Raw genomic sequence first — 19,207 nt, 5'->3', positions numbered from 1 at the left:
TGAGCAACACTAATCGAGCTCCTAGGTAACACGTTTTGACTTTCCGTAACAGCCCTGGTGCTGGAGAAGACTCTTGCGAGTCTCTTGGACTGCAAGGCGGACAAACCGGTCAGTCCTAGAGGAGATCAGCCCTGACTGCTCCTTAGAAGGCCAGATCCTGAAGATGAAACTCAAATCCTTTGGCCACCTCATGAGAAGGAAGGACTCCCTGGAGAAGACCCTAATGCTGGGAGCGATCGAGGGCAAAAGAAGAAGGGGACGACAGAGAATGAGGTGGCTGGATGGAGCCACTGAAGCAGCCTGTGAGAGCTTAAATGGATTCCGGGGAATGGTAGAGGACAGGAAGGCCTGGAGGATCATTGTCCATGGGGTCGCGATGGGTCGGACACGACTTCGCACCTAGCAACAACAACAGCCCTATTCGAGACTGTGGGCTGTATTTTGGTGCTTAATTAATGGCAGCACATTCCTCCAATGGGCATGGGGCCATCCTCTGATGCCAGGAGCTTTTCCACTTTCAGAAGAGCATCTTGCGCCAGAGATATGCGCCACTGTTAGCAGAGAAGCAATGGGACACAGCCCAAGGTACCATGGGTTCAGATCATGTGATTTCCATTAAGGGAGGGCACTTTTCACCAGTTCTCCTGTCAACCTGTCAACCGGAGACACCGAAGGTGGGGGCAGGCAACGGAATCATGCTCCACTAACAAATCCTTCCAGCGGTGATTTTTTTAGAGCTCTAAGACACAGGACAACTGTGTGTTATGTATTTAAGAGTTGGGAGTTTTGTTAACGACTATTTTATGAATTCGAGCAGGGGTACCCAACCTTTTTGAGCCTGTGAGGACATGTGGAATTTTAATGGGAGTGTGGTAGGTGAAGGGACAAAATGGCCACCACAGGAGGCACACGCAGCCATAAAATGGTGGCTGCAGCTTTCTTTCAATCCTACAATGAAGGCCCGTGTGCTGTGCAATGTTTTTAAACCTCTTCACAGCCAAACGCAAACCTTGCTGGCAACCCCTGAACTGGAGGTTTCTTCTTCACAATTTAGGAGCATGTGCAAGATTGTCGGAATGCTTAAAAATGTAGCCCCAGTTTCTGACATGCCAGCAGCTCAAGAGCTGAATGTGGCCCTTTTGTGGCACCTGTCCCATGTTTCTAAAAAGTAGGCCAAATCTTTGGTGGGGCTTGTGATTCGCATGTGGGTTCTACCTTGAAACAGCCATTGCCGGATGAACAAATCACCTGTGAGCCTTTCTGAGTTGCAGACTAGTCAAAGTGCCCCTTTGGCTTTATGTTAACTGCAAATGCAGCTCTCCCTGAGTCCGTGGACCAAGTTTCACCTTTTAATGCAAGAATACTTTTAGCCAACTGGAAAGGCTGTCATACATTGTGTGGTTTTTCTTGTAGGCCTTTTGGCGGATGACAAATGGAGCACAAGTTAGTACAGAAGCAGCTGCTAGTTTTACACACAAGTTAGTTGGGGTTACAGATTAGTTAGCAGGCACGACACAGGACACTGGTGGTTTAGCTAACTGTTACAGGGAGTATTATTCCCAAACAAATTTGCCGTCTTATGCTGCCAGAAGTAACAATGGGACAGGTGCCAGGCACTATCCCCTCTGGGATCAAATATTCGGGGAAGTGAATCTTTAAGAGCCTTCCTGGATGGTAAAAATATGCATGTTGCTCGGTGTTCCAAGGAGACCTGGGGAAGGATGGTCTTTTGGCATCGCTCAGTGAAGTATCTGCAGTCCCTGGAACCCGTTCAAATCCTCCTCGAGATTCTCTCCTGTCATTAGACCTTTGGAGACTGCGGTAGGAAAAGGGGGGTGGGCATACCTGAAAAGCCACAATGCACACAAGGGGGCTGGATCTAGCCTGGTGTGCTCCACCCACATTGCAGGCCTTGCATAAGCAGAAATGCAAGACGAAAGGACAGTGGAAGTCACTTGCACCAAGTCAAAAATACTGCACTTCACTTGTGTTTTGTCTTGCGCAAGATGGTGTGCTACCTATTTCTGGGCACTCTATTACGGAGAGACAAAATCGCTAGCTGTTGCACATGGCCTTGTGCAAGCAGAACAGGCACGAATGCAGTTTATGTTTCTGCACTGCTGGATGAACCCGTGGGATCCCGCCCATGGTCATTTTAGAATTCTAGCCGCTTCCTGGCGGGTCCAGCCACTCGCTCGAGCTCAGCTCCAGATCACAAAAGCTCAATGACTTTTGATTTCCCACGGGTTAAGGGGCAGCACTGTCCAAGGCACTGTGCCAAGGTCCAACAAACTGAAGACTTGCACCTGGGAGCAGGTACTGCCCCTTCCCCCCCCCCGACTCCTGAACAGCACAGAAAATTCTTCTACCTGATCTGACTGAGGACAAGGACATCCCAGAGGAGAGTGTGCAATGTGCAATGCCAGTGCTTTAGGCAAGGGAGATTCAGACACCAGAGAGCTTTATTAGCATTCTGAATAGATATAAGGAGTTACTGGACACTCTGGAATACTGCGGGCCTACCCTTACGTGTGAGGTGGGAGGTTCTGTGCCAGCAACCACAGCCCTTACTGAAGGCAGTTACATGTTTTGCACATTAAAAGAGCAAGGATATGGGCACTAATACTGCTGCTAAAACTACCTGGCCTTTGAGTGGTTTCAGGCAGACACTTGCAAGGGTTGGAAACACAGGGAGCATCTAATTCTATAATCCCTCCAATGAGGTCAGCTTCACTATCTCAATCTAGAAGAAGAAGAGTTGGTTCTTATATGCCGCTTTTCCCTACCTGAAGGAGGCTCAAAGCAGCTTACAGTCGCCTTCCCATTCCTCTCCCCACAACAGACACCCTGTGGGGTGGATGAGGCTGAGAGAGCCCTGATATCACTGCTCGGTCAGAACAGTTTTATCAGTGCTGTGACTAGCCCAAGGTCACCCAGCTGGCTGCATGTGGGGGAGTGCAGAATCGAACCTGGCATGCCAGATTAGAAGTCCACACTCCTAACCACGACACCAAACTGGCTCTCTAGCATTGCCAAAGGAGGAGTTGGTTTTTATGCCCTTCTCCTCACTGCTCAAATCAGTCTCAAAGTGGCTTACAATTGGCTACCCTTCCTCTCCCCACAACAGACATCCTGTGAGGTAAGTGGGGCTGAAAAATCCATGACAGGACTGCTATGTGAGAACAGCACTATCAGGGCTGCGATGAGTCCAAAGTCACCCAGCTGGCTGCATGTGGAGGAGTGGGGAATCAAACCTGGCTTGCTGCCACTCTCCACCACTACCACTCTGCCTATGTTCCAGCGATTCCAGTGTTCAAGAGTGCCTGAGACTGAAACCAGGAATAGGGTTTGATGTACCTGCCACCTTTTATACATAAAACCCATCCAGTTCACCCATGCAGGCAGATGTTGGGGAGCAGGGGTGCTTTAAGGGTAATTGAGCTTATGAGGCAGTGAATGTGTAGAGTAGGGGTAGTCAAACTGCGGCCCTCCAGATGTCCATGGACTACAATTCCCAGGAGCCCCTGCCAGCGAATGCTGGCAGGGGCTCCTGGGAATTGTAGTCCATGGGCATCTGGAGGGCCGCAGTTTGACTACCCCTGGTGTGGAGCGAGTCTCCAAACGGTAGGCTATGTGGCACTGCCACCTTCCAACGGATGACGTACTTGAACTGGATCCCACCTCCCCCCCCCCCCCCTTCCCACAAACTCCTGTTTTAAAATCAACCAATGCAGCACTGGGGCCCAGGCCCTGCTATGACCATCTATGTGCATAAAAATAGGATAGGGCTTCTTACTTGCAAGCGATCCTCAGCAGCTCTGCCACCCGTGTTAAGAACATTCAGCGAGCTGGCACGCTTCATGCTGGACAGTGAACATGCAAGGATAAACCGATGAGAAGGGCTGAACACGGACCGCTCCGAATACACATAACGCACAAACAAGAATTCTGCTGACGCCCCGCGAAAGAACGCTTTTGTGGACACGTTGCTCAAAGCTGCTGCCGAGCTGCCCCTTGTTTGGGTTTGCCCGGGGAATGGGAAATGTGATTTCGTTTGCGTGACGTCAGTTCAGAAGCTGTGCTGTGTAAGATTCTACGTTGAGGGGACTCCAGCTGCCAGACCTCCACTGCAATAAGCTGCTCAGATATGCGGTGGCACCACACTCACTGAAAGCTGCGCCTAGCTGTACAAAATGCTGCTTTTATGAACTGAGGCAGATTGTGAGTGGGTGGGCCGGAAGGGCTGGGCCAGTGTTTGTCTCTTGTGGCCCTTCCTTGCATACCCAGGGAATGGCGGATCGCCACTGTGGGATGGTAGGTGAATTTCCTCCAGGCCAGGCTGGATTCTGGAGATTTTTGGTGGGGGAGATCACTTGGGCATGGAATTGGGGTTACTGTGGGTGGGCAGGGTGAGTTCCTGCACTGTGCAGGGGGGGGGGTTGGACTAGATGACCCCCCAGGGGACATCTACAAAAACTACACTGTTCACACACACACTAAAACACAAGTGTTAGCAACACAAAGGAAGCAGTAAATCATGCGGCATTGACACCTCGGTGTTATTTATTGGTACAAAATATACAGTAAAGCGCACATGTGTTAATCTGAGAATACACGGACACACCACAAATGTAAATGTTCAAAACACATTAACGCAAAACAAAGTTAAGCACATTTAAGAAAAAACTGAAATGTCAAGGTCCATATTTTAAATATCTGCAGGTACTACATGGAAGGGTTAAGAATAACCAAAATGTGCACCATTACCAAGTCCTTATTTTTCTTTTAAAAATCAGTCATTTTAGGAAAAAAGTTCCCGAGCAATATATTTGACCATCAGGTTTGGCAAGGGCATTTCTCAATGTTTGAGGTTTGAGGCAAGATTTTAGAGAGCCACCCGTTTTCAGCATGTCCCTACCGCGGGTTAGCAGCACTGCCATCCGTGCATTTTATAATCCCCTTCAAGGAGATATCGATGAGGTGGGAAATCATCGCTCTACGCTACTAAATTCATAATAATGCAACCTACCAGATGAAGGAAGCCAAGTTTATTTTCTTAAGTAATTTAAGTAGAAGTTTGAGCTTTCAAGGATTCAAAGTTAGTATTTAATCTGAAAACAATCTCCACTAATTATGCAAAAACAGTTTGGGGATTATAGTAGATCTGAGGGTCTGGGTGGTTATATTCCATGTGTTTTTCTGCTAGTGCAAGAAAGAGGGATGATCCCCAGCCTCTGTGACCCCCCATTTTGTGTGGCCTAAGCTTTTTGGGCACTCTTGTTTGCACCGGCAGAAGAGCTGGCTGAACCTATGGGAAGTTAGAAGTCTGCTTGTCTCAGCTTGGTGGTGGCGGTGGGTTTTTTTCCATTTTCTAAGATGATAGATGGGCTGCATCGGTAGAACCGTACAATCACGTTTATGTACCCAGGGGATTTTGGGCATCAGAATTGCAGCAAGTTTCTGCAAACGAGAGGCATTTCAAGAGGTGGTTCCGATATACCACGAGGTTGTTTATTTTACTTTGTTTGGTCTCACTTGGGATACTCAAGTAGCCCTGTCAATGCTTACCTATGATGGAGTGTATTTAGAGGAACATACGAGGTTCCACCTTACAAATCGTCCTGGATTGTGGGCCAAGAAACACTAATTTTGTTAATTATAATTTTCAGTGCTATACTAATATGCAATTGCACTGGTTCAGGGAAATGCTGCTTATTAAACCCTAACCCATGTTCACAAGTATGCAAGTTTCCAATGACACATTTGAGTATCCAAACCAGGGGTGACCAAACCGTGGCTCTTCATGGACTACAATTCTGAAGAACCCTTGACTGGCTTCTACATCCTGTCTGTTGACCATCCAGGGCAACTGGTTGGCCACTGTGTCAAATAGGGCAATGGTATATATTGACCAGTGGTAAGATCCAGTAGATCTCTTCTTGTGTCCTTATCAAGAGAGATATGCATTGTACAGAGCGTTGGCCTAGATCAGTGGTCTGCAACCTTCTTGAGGCTGCGGACCGGCGGCAGCGGGGAGGGTGATTGCCCGGCCGCGCATGCCATGCTTGCGCTGCTGTGTATGCATGTCTGCGCCATGCGCGGCCGTAAATGCGCATGCGCGGACCTGCTTCCCTCTCACCCCCGCACACAAAAAGAAGCTTGACAGGCCGCAAGCTAATCGTCGATTAACTGATTGGCCGATTTGCTTGCAGCCTGGGAAGTTTCTTACTGGGGGGGGGAGAGGGAGCCACGGCCCGTTGCCAGGGCCTTTGCGACCCGGCACCGGGCCACGGCCTGGTAGTTGGGGACCACCGGCCTAGATGACCCTTGAGGTCCCCACAGCTCTGTGTTTGTAAGAGGAGGAATAAAAATGTGGTGTCCTAAATCTAACTACATAAATAGGAATTCATCTAAGGAGGCAATGCTGTAGTCTCCTACGGAGCAGCACCTGGATAAATCTACTTTTCCAGTGTAAGAACAATTATGTTTCCCTTTATTACTTTACCAATCTGCCCTGCAAGTGGCCTACGGGGCCCCATTCGTGCCAGCAGCAGGCTCTGATTTTATGTTGCCAAAGGGAGCTCCTGCACTGTTGACCGGACAACTCTTGGCAAAGTTTTAAACCTAAGAAAACCCACAAGAACTCCCTCCATCACTGAGATGGAAAAACCCTGCAAATAAGGATTCAATCGGACGATCATCTGTCTCCCTCCCCTTTAAAACAGTCCCTGCATTTGTCGAAAGAATTCTGCGTGGCTCTTAACACTGACATGCTGCATCATCGAAAGAAAGGACCCGAGTAAAAGCTCAAAAGGCGGGGGACGGGGAGGGCAGCAGTGTCAGGAGCGGCTGGAAGCCTATGAGCAGACAGAATGGCTTCTCCGCCTACCCCGGGACCAGAATCCCTGACAGGCAGCAGGGTACTGAGGAGTGCAACCCAAGTGGCTGGTTGTGGAGAAGTGGAGTTGGTTTTTATAGCCCGCTTTTCACTGCTCAGAGGAGCCTCAAAGCGGCTTACATTCGCCTTCCCTTTCTCTCCCCACAACAGACAATCTTGGGGGGGGGGGGGAGTGAGGCTGAGGGAGCTCTGAAAAGACTGTTCTATGAGAACAACTTTAAGAGATATGTGACTAGCGAAGGTCACCCAGCTGGCTGCATGTAGAGGAGTAGGGAATCGAACCCAACTCGCCAGATTAGAAGCCGCTGCTCTTAACCACAACACCACGCTGACTCTCCAAGAGGTGATGTGTTTCTCCCAGTTATACTAGGGGCAAGAGGGACTCTTTGGAGAGAGAGGTCTGGTGCCCTATGGAGGAGCCGAGGCATATCAGGGAAATGGCAAAGTGCCACAAAACTGGGCTCAGTTCTGGGCCAGGGACAGTGCCAGCAACCTGGAACTCCAGAGCCTCCCTTTTCAAGCTTCTCAGCCAGAGGCAGATGGCTCTGGGCACCTTTCAGCATTCCATCAGTGGGACGCTCGACCCACAAATGGCTGGCCGGCTCATCCAGAAGGAATGCCACAAAGCCTGAGGGAACATTTGCTCAGTAACGTGTCCCCTTCTCCACAAGGGTGGTTTGACCCGAGGCTCCCACAGCGGTCGGCCAGCTCCACAACAACCACCCTCAGATTTGTAGATATTCTAAATATCGGGAGGCCCTCTTGATTTTGTTATGAGCAGCTAACACTGCTACTCTGTGCAGCAGAACTGCACTAGATGGTTGCACCGCTCACCATGAAGTTAAAGACTTCTCAAAGCTCGTGCTAGTTAGTACTGTCACGTCTCCACTTAAAACCGACTTTGGAAAACAGAATTAAAAAAAAAATCTGACCCCCATTCTTCTGAAATTAAACTCGTTACTAAGTTTGCCTGCTGTGCACTGCAAGGACTGGGGCAGCAGGTTTTGTTCTGTTTCGTCAATAATTCCTTAAATGTGTCTTGGACAGAAAGCAATCATTAGGACGGTCTGTTCAAGTACTACCTGGAAACATCTTCAACAATGGAAAAGTGTAAATATGTTCCCAGTTCGTTAAGAGTTTGGATAACCTGTCACCAAATGCTGGAAATATATCTGTCAACCCAAGTTATTTCTAGTGAGCCAAAATATCACCGTATTTACCCTCACCTTGTTTGGAATAAATGGAGGGGGACTTGCTGAAGATCAACCAATGCTGTTCTTGGGTCCTCAGATGGGAAGACAGAAGAGCTAACAGTGAGCAGATTCTCGGTTTTATATTGTATGGAGAACTTCTGTTTTTACAAAGCCCTGAAACTCTTTGCAATCAAACTTATAGAATCATAAAGTTGGAAGGGGCCACACAGGCCATCTAGTCCAACCCCCTGCTCAAGGCAGGATCAGCCCAAAGCATCCTAATTTATTGGATGCATCAAACTTATTGGCAGAGATCGGATTTTCCCAGCTGTCTGGACCAACTTTCAAGAAGTGCAGGCAACATCCTCTGTATTGTGCTTGTAAAAACTGTCATGAGATTATTTATGTTTGCGTGTGTGCGTGCATGCGTGGGTTCTGAGGTTTCACACATTGGACAGTTATAGTGGAAGGAACCTATTACGCAGCGCAACGGATACAAGTGGAACATTTCTGGCACACGTAGAAAGAAATAATTACCCAGGGTTCTTTGGTTCACTCTCTCGTGAACTTCCTCCCTTCAGCTTTCTAACCAGCTTCTCACTGCTGCGTCTAATGGAAGCACGGAGTTTACTAAAGGAGCCGCTGCGCTTTAGGGATCCAGTGCCATCCTGGGGAGGGGGAAAAATGAGCACGTTGAATAGGGCGGAAAAGCTTTCGGCCTTTGTCACAGGGCAGCATTGACTACAAAGACAGACTTCACACTGTGCGAGCCTCCCCCCCCCCCCCACTAAAGCGTAACCCTCTCAGTAAATGTCACATAATGGAAAAGAAGAGTTGGTTTTTATATGCCACTTTTCTCTACCCGAAGGGGTCTCAAAGCGGCTTACAATCGCCGTCCCTTCCTCTCCCCACAACAGACACCCTGTGAGGGAGGTGAGGCTGAGAGAGCCCTGATATTTCTGCTCGTTCAGAACAGCTTTATCAGGGCTGTGGCAAGCCCAAGGTCGCTCAGCTGGCTGCATGTGGGGGAAGTGCAGAATCAAACCTGGTTTGCCAGATTAGAAGTCCGCACTCCTAACCATTACACCAAGCTGGCTCTGTTGTTGCTTCTTAGAGTATTAGATCTCTGATATTCTGGAAGTCACAGATTAACCCATAAACTGTGCTTTCCCAAAGTATTCCAGGCAAAGGCCCTGGACGGGGTTCATGCGATTTTCTCCTAGGCCAGCTTCGTCGAGAACCTGCAAGTGCAGCTTGCTCAGAGCAAGAGCTGGGAAAGACTGTTCCCGCTTTGTTCAAAAAGGTGAAGACCGCAGAGATCCATTCGTGCAATTCACAGATGTGTACAAAACGTTACAGGCAGGGGTGGTTTCTTAGAGAAGGCATCTAAAGGGCTACCATCAGCAGGATACAGGAAGACACCGCAAATCACTCCATGCGAACCGAGATGCAGTCATGTGAACGCAGTAGAAGCCCAGCACCGAGCAGAAGAATGGCATCGGGATTTGGTCAAGCAATTCCCCCCCTCCCCCCAAATCCTAGCTATTTGGGCTTTATGCAGCACCCTGGCGCAGGATATTGACCAGAAGCATAGGCCAAGCATGGTCTCTGTTCAAGTTCTTGTGTTTTACCCTTCAAGGAGTGTTTTCAACATGCATAATGGAAATTCACACCTTTCTTCACATCATGCCAATATCTGACAGCATGGTTCTTTGGGGGCTTTAAAAAAAAATCCTGATTTTTCCATTGAAGAAGAAGAGTTGGTTCTTCTATGCCTCTTTTTTCTACCCGAAGGAGTCTCAAAGTGGCTCACATTCACCTTCCCTTTCCTCTCCCCAAAACAGACACCCTGTGAGGGGGGTGAGGCTGAGAGAGCCCTGATATTACTGAAGAAGGTTGGTTCTTCTATGCCGCTTTTCTCTACCCAAAGGACATTCAAAGCGGCTTCCCTTTCCTCTCCCCACAACAGACAGCCTTTGAGGGAGGTGAGGCTGAGGGAGCCCTGATATTTATTGAAGAAGAAGAAGAGTTAGTTCTTATATGCCGCTTTTCACCACCTGAAGGAGTCTCGAAGCGGCTTACATTCACCTTCCCTTTCCTCTCCCCACAACAGGCACCCTGTGAGGGAGGTGAGGCTGAGAGAGCCCTGATATTCCTGCTCAGTCAGAACAGCTTTATCAGGGTTGTGGCGAGCCCAAGGTCACCCAGCTGGCTGCATGTGGAGGAGGAGAGGGAAATCAAACCCAGCTCGCCAGATTAGAAGTCCGCACTCCTCAACCCTACACCAAGCTGGCAGTAAGGCCCCTTTGCTCCTTGCAGGGCATCACCACGAATGGCCAAACCTGCAAACAGTGGGAAGCAGAACTGCTGCCTCCAAATGGCAGAACTCAAAATAGCAGATCTTTCTGCAGGTCGAATGACGGAATAAGCAACGGAGGGTAAAAACAGGCGGGAGCTCTCATCACCTGATAGGACCGCAATCGAAACAATATTCACGACCCCACCCATGGTGAGAATTCACAATACCAGATCTGCGCGGCAGAGGTCTGCATCCCTCGACTGGAAGGGGAGTAGGGAGGAATTCACATATATTTCACTACAAGCCCACGGGGAGAAATCCCAGGTCGCCATTGAAGAGAAATGGGAGAAAGCAGCACTCAGCAGACAAGAGACGGGCATCGGTTGGAGTGAGTTTATTAGAAGTTAGAAAGACAAATACACAAAGTCGCCCAACACCAAGATTAGTAGAGAAAGGAATAGTTGCTGGAGGTCCACATGAAGACTAAACAGCACTGCTATTTTAGTGGAAGCATAAGCAAAAGACATCCAGAGTTCCATAGAGATGTTAAACCATGTTAGAAGGTCTCTAAATACACTCGAAATTACTGTGAGCACATGCCTTACTCTTCTTCTTTTCTTTTTTTGTTTGGAATAATTATTATTTCTTAATTAATAAACAATCTGTTCTGTAAAGGTCGTCGTCATGCTATTTTTAAGAATACCTCGTAGGATCCTTTTATTTTTTTTAAAACTACCTTTCGTCAGAGAGAAACGGCTACTTGTGAACGGCATTCTTAAAAATGTGCTAACTCTCATCTGTTTTCACACAGCAAGGGGTTATTAACACCACGTTTTGTAAGACTAGGTAACAGCATCTGGCAAAGCTACACGTGTACAGGAAAGAAAGAGGAAATCCCCCTCCACACACACACACACACACACATACACACTTCCCGGTCCCACCAGAAAAGAGACACCAGCATTGAAGCAGTGGCCGCTTTGTTTTGTTTTGGAAACAAGAAGTGTAGCTCTGACAGGAATCGGAAAGGGTTGCTAAATACACAGCAGTCAGCGGTGGAGAGGAGTTAGAGCTCGAAGATGGTGCACGCACGCCCGGCCATGCAGAAGACAGGGTGGGAATCAGAAAAGGCATCTAGGCCTGTCGGACAGAAATGGAGAGAGGGGGAGAGAGAGAGAGACAGGGGGAAAAAACCTGAATGAAACTGGTGGGGGTGTGGGGGAGCGTTTTCAATTTGGGGAGTTAACAGTATTTCTAGGTCATTCATTTTGGAGTCTCCACTTCTTGGGAAGGTTAATTTACATATCCCTCAAGTCTGCAAGTGCTATTCCCATGGCGTTCATGATACAATTGACAAGTCAATGAGATCGTAAGTCGGTGGGCAGAAGTCTTGTTCTCTGGTCTAGGTTTTCTACTGCAGGGCTGTTGATGTTGGGGGTAGAATCACAGAGTTGGAAGGGAGCTCTAGGGTCATCTAGTCCAACCCCCTGCAGAACGCAGGGAATTTACAACTACCTGCCGCCCTGCCTGTGGGTCTCTTCTTTCAAAAGCATTTTGATTTAAAAAGATGGCACACGAGAAGTGAGCTTTCAACTAAACAAAAGGGGGGGGGACAAACCAAAATAAAGCAATAAGAAAAAGAACTAGAATAGAGTGTGTTGACTGAAGCCAGCCTTTTTCAACATGGAGGAGCTCCTGAAATAATTTTTCAAGCTTCAAGGTGCCCCCAGAAGTGGTCAGCTGGCCTAGCCACCCTGCCACGTCCCTGAAACGGACACGTCCCCAGAAATGACATCACATGTTAACAGGCTTGGAGTGGACTCGGGGCGGAGGGGTGGGGGAGAGGAAGGAGGCAATTGTAGGCAGGAGTAGGTGTGCAGGCTCCGCCCCCTCCCAGGCGCAGAAACCACACAAGAACTCACTCATGTTCAGTAGGGGGAGCAATGAAAGTGGCCAGTCCCCTAGCTTGGGGCCGAGTTCATTAAGGCAGGAGGGGAAAGGCCGTGGACCCCCTTCTGGAGGTCTTGCAAGACCCCTGGTTTGGGAATCTCTGATTTAAGCTTTTATCTTCAGTGAAAAGCACTAAATAGTGAGAAGGGTTGTGGCTCAAGGGTAGATTCTCTGGAACGTAACAGATCCCTGGTTCAATCCCTGGCATCTTCCATTAGGGGATCTGACAGCAGGAAAGCTGCTGCCTGTTTGGGAAGGCAAGACTGACCATGATGGACCAAAGATATAAGTGACCATTGTGTGTTTAGGTGAGAGGCATCCCTGCCAAATTTCAGTCAACCAGCTCTTCATAGCGACCATTTCATTTGAGCAATGAGATTTAAGCTGTGAACTGTCGAAGGCTTTCACAGGTGGAGTCAACCAGCTATTGTGAGTTCTCCAGGCTGTGTGGCCGTATTATGGTAGTTTTAGCCCCTGACATTTCACCAGGAGGAGAAAAGCAGGAGGAGAAGGTGGTGCTTTTTACTCCCTGAAGGAGCCTCAAAGCGACTTACTATTGCCTTTCCTTTCCCTCCCCACAACAGACACCCTGTGAGGGAGGTGAGGCTGAGAGAGCCCTGATATTACTGAAGAAAAAGAAGAAGAGTTGGTTCTTATATGCCACTTTTTTCTACCCGAAGGAGTCTCAAAGCGGCTTACAATCGCCTTCCCTTTCCTGTCCCCACAACAGACACCCTGTGAGGGAGGTGGGGCTGAGAGAGGCCTGATATTACTGAAGAAAAAGAAGAAGAGTTGGTTCTTATATGCCACTTTTCTCTATCCGAAGGAGTCTCAAAGCGGCTTACAGTCGCCTTCCCTTTCCTCTCCCCACAACAGACACCCTGTGAGGGAGGTGAGGCTGAGAGAGGCCTGATATTACTGAAGAAAAAGAAGAAGAGTTGGTTCTTATATGCCACTTTTCTCTACCCGAAGGAGTCTCAAAGCGGCTTACAATCGCCTTCCCTTTCCTGTCCCCACAACAGACACCCTGTGAGGGAGGTGGGGCTGAGAGAGGCCTGATATTACTGAAGAAAAAGAAGAAGAGTTGGTTCTTATATGCCACTTTTCTCTATCCGAAGGAGTCTCAAAGCGGCTTACAGTCGCCTTCCCTTTCCTCTCCCCACAACAGACACCCTGTGAGGGAGGTGAGGCTGAGAGAGGCCTGATATTACTGAAGAAAAAGAAGAAGAGTTGGTTCTTATATGCCACTTTTCTCTACCCGAAGGAGTCTCAAAGCGGCTTACAATCGCCTTCCCTTTCCTGTCCCCACAACAGACACCCTGTGAGGGAGGTGGGGCTGAGAGAGGCCTGATATTACTGAAGAAAAAGAAGAAGAGTTGGTTCTTATATGCCACTTTTCTCTATCCGAAGGAGTCTCAAAGCGGCTTACAGTCGCCTTCCCTTTCCTCTCCCCACAACAGACACCCTGTGAGGTGGGTGAGACTGAGAAAGCCCTGATATTACTGAAGAAGAAGAAGAGTTGGTTCTTAGATGCCGCTTTTCTCTACCCGAAGGAGTCTCAAAGCGACTTACAATTGCCTTCCCTTCCTCTCCCAACAGATACCCTGTGAGGTAAGTGGGGGCTGAGAGAGCTCTGACAGGACTGCTCTTGGAGAACACCTCTAACAGGACTGTGACTAGTCAGAGGACACCCAGCTGGCAGCATGAGGAGGAGGAGTGGGGAATTAAACCGGTTTAGCAGATTAGGAGCTGCCGCTCTTAACCACTACACCACTCCTGGCATCTTCAGAGGTAAAACATGGCAAGATGGCACAGAGAGTTTCCCATCTTGCCGTGTCTTACCTCCGAAGATGCCAGCCACAGCTACCGGCGAAACGTCAGCCTAAAACTATCACACCAGGCCACACAGACCAGCCCAAAATAACCGCAACAGTCAGTTTCAGGCTGTGCTCCAAGCAGCTCTGGACTTATACAGAACTTCATCGGGAATTCCTTAATCAGTGATTAAGATCAAGCTTTCCCGGACGACAGCCTGCATTCAACTACAAACACAACCTTGCAACATATAGATTCTGCTGAGTATAGTGTGTATTCTAGGTATGGCCTGACAGTGGCGCCCATACTTATGGGAGGCTACTACGCCACACTAACGGAGCATTAACCCCAGAACATGCCTCTGTAAACACTGAGATGTTCTGCAGTAGGCACCTAAGGATTCTTCAGAGGAGAAGAGGTTGTGGGGAAGCTGTCTTGGGAAGTGGGAAAGTCCGAAGGCCGCTTCATGAAAAGGATATGAAAGGTCATGCTGAGATGAGCTCAGATTATCCGCAGAGCAGAGTAAAGAACTGTTATCCATTACCAGGATGACAAAGAGCCTACTGTGCACAGCTAAGACCCGTTACGTGCACACACCAAGAGGCTCTGGGAAGTGGGAGCTTCAGCAACTGTGGCAATACCTATGAGCTGAAACACCCAGAGTAAAAGGTGAGATGAGCTCGTGAACTACATTTTCTTAGAACTTTGTCAGAAATAGTCTGAGATCAGGGGGTGCTCCGGACACAACAGTGTGCAGCTCTCTGAACCTTGGATTTGCAGGCAAAGGCAGCCTTTTCCAAGAACGTAGATTTGCTGACTAATTTGAGTCCGAATCAATAGGAGGTCTATTTATTAATTAAAGCGTTTATAACCAGCCTTTCCTTTTATCTCATTTTTGCAGTGACAGAGGCCCTCAAGACACGAGTCCTGAACTCTGCTAATTGAGTCAATTTAGAAACGGCTACAGGAGCCTAGACAGAAAGCGGGGGGTATAATCCCACCCTGTCAAATTAGGTGCAGGGACCGATACAATAAAAGGTAAAGGTATCCCCTGTGCAAGCACCAGGTCATGTCTGACCCTTGGGGTGACGCCCTCCAGCGTTTTCATGGCAGACTCAATACGGGGTGGTTTTCCCAGTGCCTTCCCCAGTCATTACCGTTTACCCCCCAGCAAGCTGGGTTCTCATTTTACCGACCTCGGAAGGATGGAAGGCTGAGTCAACCTTGAGCTGGCTGCTGGGATTGAACTCCCAGCCTCATGGGCAGACAGCTTCGGACAGCATTTCTGCCGCTTACCACTCTGTGCCACAAGAGGCTCATACCGAAACAATATTTTCATATTATTTACACATGCACACCACAGGGCCCAGAAGCAGAACGTGCATGCCAGGTGGACGAATGACTGAACCAGGAATATTCATCTTTGCTGTCTGCTGCACATATGGACAGTCATCTTCACATATTTTGCCTCTTTTGTGTTTTCAACTTTCCCACTCCAGTTATGATCAAATTCTGAAAAATGAGGCAGGAGGGCACTTCCTCTTTGGAAACTCATTTCAGTCACTGGAATGGAAAGGGGAAATGGGACTAAACTGAATGTGAAGGCTAACTGAAAACCGAGTCAAATTCTTTGGGAGGGCATTTCTGCCACTGCCACATTTTTATAAAAACAAACAATGCGACAAATATTGGATCTTGGATTCTGTGGGAAAACTCCACTAGCAGGAAGTACTTGCTCCTCCTCTCCCACCACTTGCCCCAGGCCAAAATGAATCCCGAAATTCTGTTCCTGACCAACAGGAACAGTATAAGGAGGGAGCAGCAGGTATTCCGAAGGAAATAAGGGAAAGGGGGCCATTCCCGTAGAGGAAAAGGGGGCTTAAAATACTTATTTCAATTTAATACCAAGATATAGATTAGTATAGTGGTGTAGAAAACAGAAGACTGAATAGCTACGTTGTTAGCAAAGAATGGCAACGTGAAATGGAAAAAAAATAAAATGGAATGAGGCAAAATCAACTGCAAATCAGAACGCAAGCATAAAAGTGTTCCATAAAGAAAGCGGATGAGAATCAACCCAAAGTCAACTAAAAATACAAACACATCAAATGCCAAATCCTTCTCAAAGTGGACCATTCCGCTCTAGAAAACTTGTTTATAAATTTTTGGGGGGGAATATTTTTGGTCAGAGTCACAGACCTAGAAATACTGTTTTGTCATTTCCCTGAGTGCCCATGATCAATCCCAAACCTGCATGCTTTTTAAATTAAAAGGCAAACCGGGGTGTGTCCCTTTTTTAAAAAGCTTTTTTTCCCCTCGAACTTGGGAAATGTGAAGGCATGCCAAGTATAGAAGAAAACGAGGGAAGAGTACAGTACACAGTTCTAATGCCGAGTGGACAAAATTGATGTCCTAAATAAGGTGGCGGTATTTTTGCATTATATGCTGATTGACTGTCTTAGCACTGCTAACACCAGAACTGCTCTGATACAGAAACGGATCCCGTATCAAAAGAGCAAGAGAGAGAAAAAATAACAAAGCTAAACAACAGAGCATCCATTAGGTCTGGCAAGCATTGACGGAACTTGTAATGACAGGGGTTTTGGAAGCGGATCGATAGCCCGGGCGTCGGAAAGCCAGAGAGCTTAGAAAACCCTATAACTACGGCAATATGACTAAGCGTATCTGTACAGCTGGACAGAGGCAGAGAGGCAAGGTGATTTTGGACGTCTAACACCATGTATCCGGTTTAAGAGAGAATAGCAAGGCCATCCTAGTATCACTAAAAGCTTCACCTGTTAAGACCACAAATAAGCAGGAAAGGGTCAGGTGCTTGTTAAGGCAATGGCGCAGTCTAAAGGAAGAGCGTGTTGTTATTGCCACTCAGGTGACACGCCTTTTACAAATAAAGCAGTGAGGATTAAACAGCGCGAGGTCGAAAAGGTCTCGCTTTAATCAAGGATTCGGCAGGCTTCCCTGGGTGATGGGGAAGAGTTGTTTATCACGGACACACTGGTGAGTGTTGTTTTTGCAGCTCCCGGATACCGCAAAACGGCAAGAGCACTGCACAATAGCCAAATATGGCAACACCATTCATGACACCCGGAAAGGAAGCTTGGGTGACAGGAGAGGCGGGGTTATATTGGCCCTCTTATTCCAAAACATTCTCCTTAATGAGAAATATCGGGCTACCCTTCCATACCAATTCCATTCTATTTAAACAGCAGCTCTTGCTGTTACGCCAGAGTAAAAGGAAACCTTTTGAGTCATAAGGAGAAGAGGGGGAAACAAGTAAAGCAACTGCAGTCCTTGTGCTACAACTAGCGAATAAACCACTATCAAGGATTAGGTCCTAGACATTAACCAGGACATTCAATCAGCATTCCAGTGTCCGAAGTTTTAATTCCCAGCAAACTTTCCCCCCCCCCGCCCCTGTTGGAACTACAGTTACTCAATTGTGAGGAAATTACAAACAAGATCTTGTTTCTTTTGCTCAGCTATGGGCAAGTACATGAGCCAAGAATGCCCCTAAACACATGACAGAACCACAACTTAACTGCCAAGGTGGTATACCAACCTATTTTGTTACACTGTGTACTGTACTTACCCCATTCCATTCTACGCTCATACTCACTTCCTCTCCTCCGTCAGGACCGCTCTCATACTTTACCACGTCGACATTGAGGCTCTCGCGGCTTCGCCTTCTCTCTATGCTTTCAGGGTCGTTCAGCACTTCAGCAACTCTCTGTTTGTGAACATTGTCAAGACCCTGTGAGCCAGGGAAATGGACAGGTAAGTAACAAGAGATTTTAACTTCACTCACTGAACAACATGGAATTACACAATAAATGTCATCAAGTGGCAAAAAAGCCTGCATAACATATTGCAGATTTCATGCATATTATACACTCTTCATTCTTAACAGTGCCAACAAAAGTGCGTCTAGTCAAGGCTGTGGTCTTCCCAGTTGCAATGAATGGCTGTGACAGTTGGACCATAAGGAAGGCCGAGCGTCAAAGAATTGAGGCTTTTGAACTCTGGTGCTGGAGAAGACTCTTGCGAGTCCCTTGGACTGCAAGGCGAACAAACCGGTCAGTGCTAGAGGAGATCAGCCCTAACTGCTCCTTAGAAGGCCAGATCCTGAAGATGAAACTCAAATACTTTGGCCACCTCAAGAGAAGGAAGGACTCCCTGGAGAAGAGCCTAATGCTGGAGCGAAAAGAAGGGCAAAAGAAGAAGGGGACGACAGAGAATGAGGCGGCTGGATGGAGTCACTGAAGCAGCCGGTGCAAATTTAAATGGACTCAGGGAAGGGTAGAGGACAGGAAGGCCTGGAGGATCATTGTCCATGGGGTTGCGATGGGTCAGACACGACTTCGCACCTAACAACAATTCTTAACAGATGATAGAAATTCTATATGAACACACTTGTACATATACAAGCATAGAGAACACCTAACGAAGTACATATTAAACGTAGAATTATAAGAGGCTGGGCTCTGAATCTGTTCCATCAGAAGCAGAAGATTCCTTATGCCACAAGACTCCATCATGAACAAAGCACAGGATTCAAGCTAGGGTTGGGTTTAAGACCACAATATCATTTCGATATGTCTACTTCACCAAAATAATTATTGCAAGGACAATTACGGCAGCCCTCTCACATTCTCATCAGGTCTGTGCGGAATGTAACTTTCATATGCACAGGATGTGTATGTTGGAATGCCACTTGTGTGTGTGGGGGGGGGGGATCACATTGGCGGCAGCCATATCCTTTGCGCAACATTTGTTGGTTTCTCAAAAACATCTGGTCAGTCACTCCAGAAAATGAAATGCTGATGAGTGTCAAGTTCATACTTTGCCTAGGATGGCGGAGTAACTGGCCTGTGTGTTCATAGCTGCTGGTACGGGGAGGTGCGTACCACTACCCACTTTAAAGGCGGACTGCGAAAGCCCTCGCTGTGTGCCTGTGTGGAGAGGGGGCGGAGGGCGACACTGTGGCTGGTGAGTGGGAGCGTGCCAGTTTCTGCTGGCGGGGGTGGAGGGGTGGGG

At 47.9% G+C, this 19,207-nt stretch overlaps 1 protein-coding gene across 8 annotated transcripts in view; it reads right to left on the bottom strand.

Annotated features, from left to right (window-relative positions):
• Positions 1–19,207, bottom strand: part of KLC1 (kinesin light chain 1) — a 69,182-nt gene that overhangs the window by 5,684 nt on the left and 44,291 nt on the right. Inside the window, exons 13-15 of one of the 8 annotated variants that reach the window (XM_077323779.1) lie at positions 17,763–17,924; positions 8,629–8,759; positions 3,797–3,863 (exon numbers count right to left, since the gene is read on the bottom strand). In XM_077323779.1, coding sequence (XP_077179894.1) covers positions 3,797–3,863; positions 8,629–8,759; positions 17,763–17,924 — 360 coding nt within the window. Of the gene's footprint in view, positions 1–3,796; positions 3,864–8,628; positions 8,760–10,769; positions 11,531–17,762; positions 17,925–19,207 lie in introns of those variants that run through there. The other 7 variants (XM_077323781.1, XM_077323780.1, XM_077323782.1 and 4 more) reach the window with 7 other exon arrangements.

The sequence above is a fragment of the Paroedura picta genome, chromosome 2 (genome assembly GCF_049243985.1).
Source record: "Paroedura picta isolate Pp20150507F chromosome 2, Ppicta_v3.0, whole genome shotgun sequence".
NCBI lineage: Eukaryota > Metazoa > Chordata > Lepidosauria > Squamata > Gekkonidae > Paroedura > Paroedura picta.
This window is presented reverse-complemented; position numbering and strand designations above follow the sequence as displayed.